The 14,999-nt window shown below is 47.8% G+C and overlaps 1 protein-coding gene across 1 annotated transcript in view; it reads left to right on the top strand.

The window, feature by feature from the left end:
* The window catches only part of SLC17A6 (solute carrier family 17 member 6), a 43,652-nt gene that overhangs the window by 4,591 nt on the left and 24,062 nt on the right, over positions 1-14,999 (top strand). The window contains exons 2-4 of the mRNA XM_078863703.1: positions 7,784-8,027; positions 10,450-10,568; positions 12,830-12,944. Coding sequence (XP_078719829.1) covers positions 7,784-8,027; positions 10,450-10,568; positions 12,830-12,944 — 478 coding nt within the window. The remainder of the gene's footprint in view (positions 1-7,783; positions 8,028-10,449; positions 10,569-12,829; positions 12,945-14,999) is intronic.

Genomic DNA, 14,999 nt, shown 5'->3' with positions numbered 1-14,999 from the left:
CGTCATTTGTCTTTCCGTGCGGCAAGAGCAAACAACGGCTCTGCGTCTTCCCCGTCCACTGTTCAATTCAAGGCCACCCATCGCTCGAGCCCCACTTGGATTCACCGCGCAAGGCCGCTCACCGCGGGTTGGGGTTGAAGCCACCGATGTGCATCTGCACACACCGTCGGATTTATGTTGGAAAGGCGAGCGGCGGTGCCGACACGTAACGTGTCAATTAAATCATGACTATCAATTAAGCATTCTTTCGGTGAGGACGATCGCTTGTGTGGCGATCGAAACCCTCTTAAGCCTCACCTTACCATATTAATAAAAAGTATGCGGCCCTTGCCCCACCACCTTCTCCAACCATTATATAAACGGAGTGGTAGCTCCTGCAATCTCTCATTTACTTGATACAGCTGTCGTGGCTGTGACGGTTCTACCTAAAGACGGAAGCTTGTGTTGCCTCCGAAACGTCGTGATTTTTATTTTATTTTACTTTTTTAATGTTTTACCTACGTGACTTTACCGAAAAAACCTAAGAATATGAACTATTATTATTTTTCTACGTAACTTTACCGTAAAGAATCAAAGAGACTGGATCCCTGCAGTCACGAAAGCTTCAAATCAAGGTTAAGCATTCGTTTTTCTTCTTGGTTCTTTCGGTAAAGTCACGTTGAAGGGAAGTAATAAAATAATAAAAATAAAACATAATAAAATAATTCTCACGACGTTTCGGCCACAACGCAAGCAGCCGTCCTCAGGTGAAGAAACAGGTCTGTCGAGAAGACAGCGTCTACGTGACTTTACCGAAAGAACCAAGAAGATGAATCCCTGCAGTCACGAAAGCTTTACATCGAAATTTAAGCATTCTTTGTTTGTGTTTTACCAGGTTAAAGCCCATTGAGCTACTTAGCTCTCTTTCAGAAGCGACCTGGCCACAAATGATAGCTCAACGAAGTGGCTTATCGCGTGGATATTTACAGCAGCAGCCAAACAAACTCTCGACACGCACAATGCAGACAGTGGCGATCGTCCAAACACTCCAAGCTCCCTTTTTGGTATCTCGCCCATTAAAAGCAGAAACACGGCGCAAATATCTTTCAAGGTCAAGCCCGTCCTTTAAAAACCCGCGGTGCACCCCCCCACACCCTCCCCCTCGCCGCACCCGCCACCCCATCGCACCGCCCCACCCTGCAGCGTTACGGCAAAAAAAGAAAAAAAAATCTGTCGGAAACAAAAGAAGGGCGCGGAGAATGCCCGTGACGCGGCCGCGACTCGGTGCGGAGGGATACGATGCCCGTGCGTGCAGTTCATTCACATACGAGCGCCTCTCGCTCGTCCTCGCAAACGCACGCGGTCGCGTCTTTCACGAGCGCACGCGCATCGCGTACGGACGGATGGATGAACTGCGAATCGAGGAATAAATGTGGGGATGGGAGAGTCGGTTAGATTGTACACGTGGGGAGAGAAAACAACAACAACAACAACAACACATCGCTCGCTATGATTCAGCCACCGCTGGTTGAATGTCTTCCCAAGCCGTCGCCATATCTCACGGTTCTGCGATATAGCAAATCATCGCTCCATCTCCGCGAGCGGTCGTGCTTTGAGACGCGTTCCATTGCTTGGCTCATCACCTGTCAGCATCTGTTCTAGCGACGTGCTCTGCTCTCAAGCCAGTTGATTTTGCTGCTTGGCACAGGGTCGAAAGAGACGATGGATATTGGGTTTTTTTGGTGAACGCACACACGGGACATTCGTACAGGCGCGCCTGTGAAATTGTCACAAGGATGGTTGTGCGTGAGGATATTCTCTTCGCCACGGAACTGTCCATCATAATGAGAAGATGTATGAAACTCGAGGAATCCGATGGGCTACAAAGCTCTTGTTCACACGTGTTTAATATCTCCCAGTGCTTCCGTTGCTACGTGGCCTCTCGTTGTTCATCATCATCATGATTTGGCATTTTTATTGCATTTACTTATTTATGAAGGAGAGCCACACTGAGTCGTATGGCTATTTTCCAGGGCTGTCCTGCGTTGGGTGTTTTTTTTAAGTATTTGTTTTCCAGCCAATGAATGACGAGTGTTCATTATTACACACGTGGGAGGAGACCGTAGCACCCGGAGATAACCCGACGCGCAAATGGGGCAACGCTCTCTCCCCGTACAGATGGAGATAGATGGCGATTAGTCCACTTGCTGTACTTAGCCTCTCCCGGCTAGTCAGGGTATGGGCACCTTCTCGACGCTCACGGGAAGCGAGCATCGCAACATTCGTGCGGTGATCCACTAACCCTCGTTGCCTCCGCAGTGCTGGACTACAGGCTGCCACGGGCATAGCCACCGCTGACCGCAGCGGCTTTGTCAATCCACTGCTGGATGAACGCCTCCCCCCACCGCGTGTCGGTCATGGGCAGAGGTCGACAACCAAAATAACAAGAAGAGCCATGCTTTTTTTCATATTCGGTGAAAAATAAACCCCCTTCAATATTGCAAAAGCCGCAATGCAATGTGAATACGAGACGGTGGTGGTCCTTAATAAAAAAAAAATAACCGAGGCTCAGGTTTACGATCGTCCGTTCGTTTCTCAGTCCGCTTGTCCTGGTGAAAGTCGCGGCGGCAGCGTGTTGAGTAGTGGCGGTCCACACCTCCCTGTCCCTGGTGACAGACTCCAGCACTACTACACTATACACTGCTACACTATACACTACACTATATACTACTATACACTACACTACTGCACACTACACTATACACTACTATACACTATACACTACTATACACTACACTACTGTACACTACTATACACAGACTCTAGCTCTTCCTGGGGAATTTCCAGGCGTCCCCACGCCAGCCGAGCGACATGGTCCCGCCAGCGTGTCCTGTCGACGTGTTGTTATTACTATTATTATTTTGTATTCCTGTTGTTAACACAATTATTGCTTTCGCTACGACGCTGCATGCAAACACTGCCTGCGCATGTTCGTTGCCTTTGTGGGTATTAAAGCGGTCGCTGGATCTAATTCGATGATTCGAAAAATGTAAAGAACGCGCCACCTCGGTTGCAATTACCGCACGCGCAGAGCGCACGGTATTTTAACGCGCGTATATTTGCACACTCGCGCGGTGCGTGCCTCGTAAATGCACGATAATTTGACGCTAAATATACGCCTGGGTGGACCAGTGGCGCAGTGGTTCGCGTCCTGCAACGTGACCCCGGTAAAAATAAAAAAATAAACTGCGGGAGACGATGCAATTGGTGCCACTTTGTCAGGAAGTGAGCAGTGATTTATTTTCGGGTGGATAGCCTCGCTCCTGTCACAGCAATGTGGAATTTCCCCCACTGGCGCAGGGCTCCAGACAGGCGATAAGCAACGCCGCAATGGTCATTCGAGACGCAGGACATAATATCTGAGTGCGAGACAAGCATTGACAAAGGGATCATTCCATCGCCATGTTAATCTCGACATGTAACGTGAGCGCAAGTGTTAGAGCGGTGGCGCAGTGGTTAGCGCATCGCGCTAGGAACCCGTCGGTCCGAGTTCGATTCCCGTCCATCCAGCAGTGGAGTGACAACGAGCTGTAAATGATATTGTTGTTTGCCGTAATGTTGCTATTTACAGTAATATTGTTATCGCAACATGAATTACACACTATATGAATACTCACTGAAAAGTACGTATCGTATATGTATTTATGTAAAGCTCTATAATGTGCCGATATGTTTATAGTGGAAATCTAAATCTTGACTTAAAGCTTTCATGACGGCGAGAATTATTTTTCTTTGGGTTTTTCGGTAAAGTCACGTAGATAGAACAATACAATACAAAATATATTAAATATATTAAATACAATAACCGTACTAACAATTTGCAGCCTATTTTGTCATTAAAAGCACCCTCGTTATTATTCGACCATATCGATTAGCATTGCAGTTATATAATTGTTGAATACACTGCTGGATGAAGGCCATATCCCTGTCGCATCGGTCACGATGTTGTTGGACCATACTTGACCACGCTGGTCAGCGCCGGTTAGGGAAAGTGCGGCTCAGGACGGGGTCAAGCTCTCTCCTTCCCTCGCCACTGATGTCTCCCTCGCCACTGACTGGGCCAATGAATCGCTGGGCTCATAGCGCAGTGCGCTAACCACTGCACCACCGCTCCCCCCCTACTATGTACTATTGTGTCATAACTACGATTGTATTATCCAAGTACTGAGTTTATAATAATGATAATAATTTATGGTTACGTGGCTATTTTCGTTCCGTAGATTATTCCGTTGGGAGACTATGGTCAATGTGTCATGCCCTACCGGGCCCGTCCAACAATGTAAACATCAAAGAGCGATTAATCTGATTATTCGTTCAAAGAATAGGTTAATGTACAATTCTAACTTTTCTAAATGTAAATAAATGAAGATGTATATTGTTTAACAAACAAAAAAAACATTCACTGTTATTTAAATTACTTGGAGGATCGGATGTCGGTATCATTTCACGTCTCGGGGCCGCGTGGATCATCAACATCGCAGGATCGCAGAGATGATGACGGTTTTGGGAGTGAGAATCAGGATAGTTTTTTTATCCCGGAGGAATCCTATGAGCTATTAAGCTCTTTTTTTTCCACAGATGTTTAGTAGCTTCACAGATGGGTCTTTCATCCAGCTGTGGATTTGATCTGTCGTGGCTGCTGCTGATGATATCGATTTTAAAATATCATACATGTATGTATGTTGAACTTCTTTCGCACCGTAGTCGCCAACCATATATTGTATACAAGTGTGTATACTGTATATATGTGTATTCAATTATATACACATATATATTTCGGTGCAGACATCAAAACATGTTTCAATTGATTTGATGGAAGTAAACCACAGACAATTCTATCTGAGCCTGGCATGGTCCTCCACTAGGTCGATTCAGCCTAAAAACGACTTTCCAGGTGCTAAATATCAAGTTGATTAAATACATGCACCTAGACTTCTGGTATACTGTACAGACAGTATATATGTATATACTGTATAGAGATTATATATACTGTATAGACAGTATATATACTGTATAGATATTATATATACTGTATAGACAGTATAGATGTGTGTTTGCCAATAGAGCGAAGGAGGCATTGGCTCTCTGTCAGGCCTAATTGCAACGGGAGCTGTCCGGGGCTGATGTCCAGAAATTATTTAGGGGCAGGGGGGTGGGGTTAACGGAAGGTGAATGGGCTACCCTGTCGTATTGAAGGTCCCCGAGTATATTTGATGAGAAATGAAGCCCTGTATGTACACACATATACACATATATATATACAACGTGGGGCTGCGTGCTGCGTGCATACTGTAGACGTACATGCAATAATACATGAATCGCAATGTTATTAATAGATGGCCGGGTGCCCAGGGAGATGGCGTTGTATCCAAGGCCGTCCACAGTTGGAGGCGGGGGGAGGCAGGGGAGGGAGGAATGGGGGATTTGTCCCGGGCTCACAAAGAAGAGGGCCCAATAATGCTCTATTTTATATATATATATTAAAAAAATAGTAATTCTCTCGCACGTATTGGCTGTGATTTTAACGTCTATTTTTATTTTGCGTCATGGGCACGTTTCGCGCTCAATTCCATCATCACGCCGCGACCGATAAAATAGATACCAATTTGCGGAACAGGTATAGCTGTGATTGACCTATGGGTTCACTAACCGCCCCCCGCACCATACCACATGAGGAATGTGGTATTTCCACCACGAGCCCAATAATGTGAACACAAGATCACCACAAGCCCCATACTAACCGGCAAATAACGTTATAAATGACGTTATAAATAACGTTTACGTTATAAATAACGTTCGCACACCAAGATATATTGTACCCCCAAGCCCTGCTTTTTTGCGAATGAGACTTTCGTCCCAAATGGGCTTTCTATCGCACGCTTGGAAACAAAGTCCACGATGGGAACGAATTGTCGAGCAGAAGAACCTCGACCCAGTCTCGAGACTCGCCCCATCCCGAGGGTGCCCCGCTACGCACTGCGCTTGGCTCCCTGGTGGCCCAGAGAAAAGCCACGGCGGGATGAACGACCCACGTGCCCGCACACGCCGCGGTTCGTGAGCCCACATACACGAAGGTTCATTAACGCCGCGTGATAGGCGAACAGCGGTAGCATGATGGTGTGCACTGGGTGTGTTTTTGTTGTCGTGAAACATTGCAAATCAACGCCGTAAAAATTAATCGTGGACACGGTCACAGATATATGTACAGTACAGACGTGCACGAGAAATGAATGGCCTTTTCTGACGATTTGAAAAAAGGACCATTGCTCGAAACGTTAGTCAATTTATATTTAATCTTTGCCTAAGCTTTCATGGTGATGTCGTTTTTTAATATTATATCTACATGATTATTTTAAATATTTGTATGCATTTGTACTATTGTAAATTTGGATAGGCTGTCATTCACAAAGCAGTCCATTGAATTCTCCTTTGAATGTCAACATTGAGAATGTGTAAACAGATGTATGCATGCTTGTGCATCTATGAATCTACATGTTCTTACGTGTGCTTGCAATACAGATACGTGCGCAAGATGTATGCATGTAGATGTTGGATGTATATATACATCGACATATGTGTGGCTTGTATATGATTGCAGTACAGTGGTAATATATAAGGTCCTGTAAGACACTGTGTGTGTTGGATATGTGTGTGTTTGTAATTGCATACGTGGGGAGCGGTAGTGTAGTGGTTAGCGCGCTGCTCTATGAACCCGGCGGCCCGAGTTCGATTCCCGCTCACGGCCAACACCGACAACGATATCTGAACAAGTTCTGGGCATCCCCTAGGTCGACTCGGCCTTAAAGAAGTAACCGGTCTGGTTCGTGCATGAAGAACATCAGCACTGACAAAGTAGTCCGGGCCGTGTTAGCCATGACAGGTGCTCGATAACAACACTTGCCCCAACAGTCGGTTAAGGCTACGTGGGGGGTCTTTGTCGGTGTAATTGTCGGTCTAAGACGGTGGTCGACAACCTTCGGCTCTGGAGCCGCATGTGGCGCTGCAAGGGCTGCTTTGTGACGTTTATTTTTATTGATTGTTTTTTACCAAATTCGAACAAATGAATGTTGCACTTCTTTCGCACCGTAGTGTGCCGCCAACCGTGATACATTTGGGTTGCCGACCCTGGCCCTAAGACGATAAGACGATGCCTCCCCCGCAACCCCCCCCGCCCGAACTGATAACGCATGCACGATATTAACGCCGCTTGTACCTACCCACCCACCTACCCAACACCTACCTACCCAACCAACCACCCACCCACCTACCTACCCACCCACCTACCCACCCACCTACCTACCCATCCACCCACCCAACACCCACCCTACCTACCCACCCACCTAACACCCACCCACCTACCCAACACCTACCCAACCAACCACCCACCCACCTACCCACCTACCAACCCACCCACCTAACCAACACCTACCTACCTACCCAACCAACCACCCACCTACCTACCCAACCACCCACCTACCTACCCAACCACCCACCCACCCACCCAACACCCACCCTACACCCACCCTACCTACCCACCCACCCAACACCTACCCAACACCTACCCAACACCTACCCAACACCTACCCAACCACCCACCCACCCACGTACCCACCCACCCACGTACCCACCCACCCACCTACCCACCTACCTACCTACCCACCCACCCACCTACCCAACACCTACCCAACCACCCACCCACCCACCTACGCACCTACCCAACATCCACCCACCCACCTACACGCAGGCGCATGTCCAAGCAAGAGGGTGAGATCGAACTGACCGAGGATGGGCGGCCCGTGCAAGTGAAGCCTCCCAAGGAGCCCCTCTGCGAGTGCCGCTGTTTCGGAATGCCCAAGCGTTACGTCATCGCCGTGATGAGCGGCCTGGGCTTCTGCATCTCCTTTGGGATCCGTTGCAACTTGGGCGTGGCCGTGGTGGACATGGTCAACAACAGCTCGTACCACTCGGGAGATAAGCTCATCATGCAGGTGCGTTGGCGAGCGCTCGCCACTGTTATACAGATTTGTGTGTTTTTTTTTTTCGGGTTGTTGCTGTTTTTGGTCGGAATGATGTCCGACATTGGAGGTTGGAGGTTATTTTAAAAAGAACTGATATTGAGCGTGGAGCTCCTTCGGGAACTTAACATTATTCTTCTTCTTCAGGATATCCAGGATGCCATTATCTATCCATCTCCCAGCCCCAAGCACACAATCACGTGGTATTCCCAGACAGTCTCCCATCCAAGTATGCACCAGGCTGACGTTTGCTTAGCTCTCTATATCTGACGATGCCTGACGCATTCAGTGTCCATTGCAACCTCCTGAGAAATTCCATCGTTTCACCCGCACCTCCGATTAGCACGGTTTGCTACGTACGGTGCGAAATAAGTTTCGGCACACACACACCCACACACACGCGCCTTTACGATGAGCAATTCACAACGCAGGCGTCAATGCGGCATTTCTACAGACAGCGTTGCAGTTGTACGTGTTTGTAATCCGGCGATATACTTTACAAGAGAATTACAACTGTGACATCACCATGATTAGCAGTGGTACGTACTGCACTACACGCCGTACGTATAAGGTAGACGCTGTCAGTGAAATCCCACGGCTCTAATCCCCCAAGAGCCCAGATGCCCCCTTCCTTGGCTCCATTAACCCCCCCCCCCCCCCCCGCTTAGGGCGAGACAACACCCATACCCACCCCAGCCGTCGATCATTCTCCCCAGACCTCACGTCAGCGCAACCTATTTATAATTCATAAACAAACTGCTATTTTTACTTAGTTTCGTTAATGTGTTATTTTGAGAAACTTGCACATTCAGAGATCTTTGGGGGTATCGTAATTTTTTTTCGTGGTTAATGCAGAGGACAGTGCGACAAAATCTGTTATTGTCAGCACCTCCCCGCCATGCCGGAACGTCTATGCTCGCCGCGTTCACCAACGAGCATGGACCAGCGCGGTGAAGTATGGTCAAACAAACCCCCACTACCCTCATCCAGCAGTGGATTAACATAATGGCTTTTTGCGAGTGCCCATACTTCACAAAAGCCCTCTCGCGGACCCCCTGACCCAGCCTACGTCCACCTCCTCGCGCCCCCACACAGGCAATGTTAATATTATTATTTAATAGGTAAAGTGATACTTGTACGTTGATTGGATAAGCGAGGCTATCGTAGCAATGGCAAAAATGACTCACGCATGCGTTGTCTGGATCAGCGGCTAAACACACCTTTGCGTTACGAACCTGGTGGATGAGAATTCGATTCTTGGCCACGGCTATCATCAGTGGTGAGCGATTACCCCACGATCACCAAGGTGGCGAAGTATGGTCAAACAACGCCCATGACCCTCAGGGTGTTGGGGGGTCGACCTTCATCCAGAAATGGATTGACGAATGACTGAAAATGATGGTTGTATGCAGTTGCTATATATATATACTGCATAGACTGTTCCTTTCTGCGCATGGTCGTGTGATGATCTTGAGCAGGGTTGTAATCATAAATAAACAATTTATTTACAATTACGCATGACAACAAGCGACGTGGATTCTCGGAATTTAATGAAACGTGAAACAATATTAGATGCATTGTTAATGCTTATACCGGAGTCGGTGCTTCACGTGTCCGTGTGTTTACAATAATATACTTTTACAAATAATAAAACAAAATGTGTGTGTGTATATGCAGGATGTGAAATGTTTAATTATAAATTAATCATTAGCTTCACTGCGTATATGCGTGGATACAATACTGGCAATTAATGTTCTATGTATAAATGCAAATAAATTGACTCTCCCCATTACATGCAATCCTAACGGATTTGGCAAATCTATTCATTATGGTTGTTTCATTTTCTGTTAATGATTTTTATACTAAACCCACTATATTTAAAACCGTGACATATGTAACATTACCTGACATTCACGATGTTCAAAAGCGTTGAGACAGAGACACACACACATATACAAAAAAACAAAGACAAAGATCCCCCGTATAGCCTTAACAGACTGTAGGGGCAAGTGCTGTTGGCGAGCACCTATGAAGACCGGGACGGTACACGAAGGAGTAGGTGGCCAGGACCACGCCCGACCGCCTTTGTCTCTTCAGTGGCGATGTTTACACACCGCACCAGGTACTCATTTGCGGCTGAGTCGACCTAGGGGAGGCCTAGGCCCGCTTCAGATAATCGTCACTGATGTTGGCCGTGAGCGGGAATCGAACCCGGGTCGCCGGATTCATAGCGCAGCGCGCTAATCGCTACACCATCGTTTATAGAGAGAAACACACACACACGCACATATATAAACACGAACACACTCTGCATGTGTGATGACAAAAGCGAAATTTAGGTTTATATGCGTATACACATACGGGCCAAACGCTGATGTGTGAATTGCGTCTGCAGAAAGCGGAATTCAACTGGGACTCTGGGACTGTGGGGATGATCCACGGATCGTTCTTCTGGGGCTACATCGTCACACAAATCCCAGGAGGGTTCATCTCCAACAAATTCGCTGCCAATCGGTAGGTGGCTCCGACACCGCTCACTCGCTCGCCGTGGCCGTTGAGAATTGTACTGCGAAGACGTTTTTCCTGCATCGTCAACTCTCGATTATTTTGATTTAAACATACAAGTTTTGCTGGCTGGCTGGATGAAAGGAGGGAGGGAGCAAGGGAGGGAGCAAGGGAGGGAGGGCGCAGGCGGAGAGGGAAGGAGGAGGGGGAGGCAGGGTGATCGGGGACGGGCGGACCGTCACGTACAAAGGACGTGGGGGCTGCTGCTATATTTAAAAATGAATGAATAAACATCCCATTGTTTCGTTCTCTGTGTTTTTCGGATCGTTACCGCGCTTGTTGTTGTTCGGCGCGATGCCCCACGTGCTCGCTCCCATACGTGATGGGAGCTTTCTTCGGAGATGTACGCTTCTTCAGGAACTGAATGCTCCCAGCACGCGGGAACGAAACGTCGTACATCATCAACAACAACAACAACCCATTAACACAATATAATATCTTCCTTCACGTGCGCTGGTTTATTACATTAGCTGTTCGTGCTCACTTACCATAGGTCAGAGACTCAGTACCCACGTGGGCGTGAACACGTGGGCAAGAAATCCGATCCCTCTTAAGAAGCAAGCGAAACAGACGACAAAATTCTACGTATTGACCCACTCTGTGCATCCTCCCTCATTACCCCGGATAATCTGGCCTCTCTTTGTGCTATTCAAAATGGGTAATTGCCCGAAACGTCGCCTATTACACATTTGTTCTGTTAAGGCCACACGCAGTGCTACTGACGAACGTGTTGAGTTGTTTTTGTTATTGGTGCTTGTGCACAAATGCCAACGCAGCAGCACCATCAAATAATGTGCCCATTCATTCGAAAGATATTGCAGTCAAATCGCGTTGGGGTTTTTCTTTGTATCTTACAATTTCCTGACGTGTAATCGGTTCTTCTTCGTTTGATCATCGACCGTTTGTTAATGAAGTTGTTAAAATCCACAAATGGTCGAGCTCGCCGCAAATTCTCGCCAATCATTGGGCGCAGCAAATGGTGGAATGAACGCTCCCAAGCGCCCTGCTGTAGCAATTATTATTATTATTAAAGATGCGTCTGTGCGAATATTTCACGACTCAAACGTTCTCTCCGTGGTAATTGTACGGCGCCAAGAGTGATCCATTCTAGATTTGAAGCTTTCGTCACTGCAAGGATTCATATTCTTAGGTTTTTTCGGTAAAGTCACGTAGGTAAAAAATAAAAAATAAAATTAATAAAAGTAAAGTAAAATAAAAAATAAAATAAAAATCACGACGTTTCGGAGGCAACACAAGCTTCCGTCTTCAGGTGGAACCGTCACAGCACGAGTGCTGTATTTTACTTTTATTAATTTAAAATTTTTACCTACGTGACTTTACCGAAAAAAACCTAAGAATAAGAATGATGCACTCTCGAACGCGCACGGCGCTGTCACAGCTTTCCAATCACGATCTGGTTAGCGGAGTCGCGATGGATTATGACCATTTTACGAAAGTTGCATCACGGGAACTTCTTACTATCACAATTGTAGTGTGACGTCATGTCGTGATTAGAGAAGCCAATGCCGCATCGATTCACCCATTAACATCGATTAACTATTAAAGGCTCTCCATGCACGGTTCGACTCGATCTATTTCAACGCATGCAATGCAACGCTAACGGTCACCCCATCCATGATTTGATCTTCATCAGAGACGAACAGATTGCACTGCAGGATTGCACTCACCCTAAAATAGCAAAGTTCCAGTCGCGACCAAGGCTACTGAAAGCCTCCGCACAGCCGTTATCTAACCACCCAGCAGCAATACGATGCACCCTCCCCCCCCCGCTCCCTCTGTGGACTCAACCTGAAATGTCTACCCGGTGTCGTGGCGTCGTCACCATCAGCGTACCGACGAGACAAAGGCGACCCAGGCGTTGCCTAAGCGCTCGCCATACCGCCTGACCTAAATCGGTGCTCGCTAACATTATTTAACCCGGGGATGAATTTCTGAAAGAATATTCGAATATTGTCTGGATCCGCCAGAAGCCGATGTAGCCCACCCTGCCAACCTTCCCCTTTAAGGGCGTAGAGGGAGATAATGAAATATTTTCCGGAGCTCAGTCCCGGAGAGCTCCGGTTGAAATGAAGCTCTTGTCTGAACTCGTGTCTGTCTATAAGGCTGTCGACGCTGCTGCTGCTGCTGCTGAACGTGGTGTGATCTGTCTATTGTGTGCGGTTGCGTGTGTGTGTGTGTGACGGACGCAGAGTATTTGGCCTTGCCATCGTCCTAACGTCCACACTGAACATGTTCATCCCGACAGCGGCGCGGGTGCACTATGGCCTCGTTATCTTCGTGCGTATCTTGCAGGGACTCGTTGAGGTAAGTGCACGGAGCGGTGGCTCAGCAGTTAGCGCACTGCTCGATTTGAACCCCGGCCGCGCAGGAGTTCCATTCACGCGCCACGGCCAGCGTCTCCGATGGATATCTTAACCGGTTTCTTGCCCTCCACTCGGCCGATTCGACCTCTGATGAGGAGCTGGGTGGGGCGTTTAAACTTTAGCAGTGGGGAGACAAATACGGCTGGGAGTTGCTCTGACCGCAACACCTCCTCGTGTGCCATGCCGGACTTTCAGGAGCTCGGTAACGGCACTTGAAGGTGACACAGGGGATACAGTATTTGTCTTTGCCTTACGACTAAAGGGATACTGCGCTCTTGGCTATGTGTGTGTACCCCGTATGTAACGTGCCAAGCGCGTGAAATGTGTAACAACCCTAATTTAGCATTTTAACGGAGGAGGTTTTGCAAACGGGCGGCCGAGTACGGTACTTGAGTTAGTGAAGCTTGCCCACGTTGTGTCAAGTGCCGCGCCCGAAGATCGAATCGACCTCTGTCCAGTATCGCTGACCGTCACGCACCACGGCGGCCAGCGTCCACGGCAGATGTCAACTCGCCGTATCGACAGATGCGCCGCGTGCGTGCCCAGCAACGTTCATGAGCTGTGTAGGGGAACAGACGCATTTTGATGCACGGTGTGCGTGGCAATGTTCATCGCGAGTTGGGGGTTCAGGGTAGAGAAGGTAACATTGGGTGAGAATCACGGGGAGGTTGGAGGAGGTGTGAGTGCCGGAATTGGAGGTTCATTCATCACTCACAGATGCTGTCTTCTTAGAGAAGGGACACGATGATGTGGCCCTGTGGCCCCGGCAAAACATGAGTTTGGTTCCCTCGTGACGCTTAACATTGAGTGGGGAGCGATAACTGAACAGGCCCGCGGTCCCACATCCACCTTAACCTCCTTTTCCCCCACACACTAATGACTAAATCAACATGCACTGACCAGCGTGGTGAAGTATGGTCAAAATTGCCCATGAGCAACATGCAATAGGAAGGCATTCGTCCACCAGTAAAGCGACCAAGGGCTGAACTTTACACTGCAATATTCATACCGTCCAAGTCACACCCAAGTGTGTGCTCACATTTATTTTGACACCTGAACAACATTATTTATATATATATATAGCAAAAATGTTAATTACATGGCCTTTAAAACTGTAGGATGTGAGCCTTTGTGGCATTTAAACAGCCTTTGCCAAATATGAACAATTTTGATTAAAATGGTTAGCTATTCTTGGCTTGCTTGGCTTGTGGCACGGAGCCCGTGTAAGCGGATGGACCACTCATTCTCCCTGAGAATCACCACGCTGAATTATTGAGGTTTGACCTGTCCTTTACAAAAGTTGCCACTTAGAGAGTTTCTTCAAGGCGCACGGTTAACACAGATTGCATTTGTCTGTACACCAAACGAGGCATCATGTCGCGGTGTAATGAGTGGCACGCTGGACTTGCAAGCCGCGGTTCATCGGTGCGATTCAATCTCCCGCAGGTGGCAATTGAAACAATCGGAAAAGTCTCATCAACCCGCCAATTTGAATGGGTGCACCACAGTTAGTTGATTGGCACGTCACGTGTATGTGTGTGATGGAGTAACGTGTGGGTACTCCCACCTCTTTCAAAACGTCAGGCCAGCGTGGAAGAGTAGGCCAAATACCCTGTCTAGAGCTCCTTTTAGTTAAGACCCTTTCATCAGCAATGGGGGGGGGGGGGGCGAGTAAGCAATTACAGATCTGCGCTTTTACTCCCTCAGGTCGAGTTCAATTCCTTTGCGAGAATCTCGCAGCGAGCACTGCAGCCTCACCCACGTGTCCGTGCAGGCTTGGCTGCTGATGGAAAAAAGAAAGCAAAGGGTCACTGGGTTGGTCTATGGATCTTGCAATGCAATTGCACGAATTGTTTCATTTTTTTTGGCCCACGTGGAAAGGGCATATTGTGGTCAAATCGATGAGTAGAGAGGAGAGAGTGCATCCACTCTCCCACCTCACTGGGGCGTGCAATATCTCGAAACATAGAATGTCGATGTGCACAGTGAGTGTAAT

Source organism: Lampetra fluviatilis, chromosome 16 (genome assembly GCF_964198595.1).
Source record: "Lampetra fluviatilis chromosome 16, kcLamFluv1.1, whole genome shotgun sequence".
Lineage (NCBI taxonomy): Eukaryota > Metazoa > Chordata > Hyperoartia > Petromyzontiformes > Petromyzontidae > Lampetra > Lampetra fluviatilis.
This window is presented reverse-complemented; position numbering and strand designations above follow the sequence as displayed.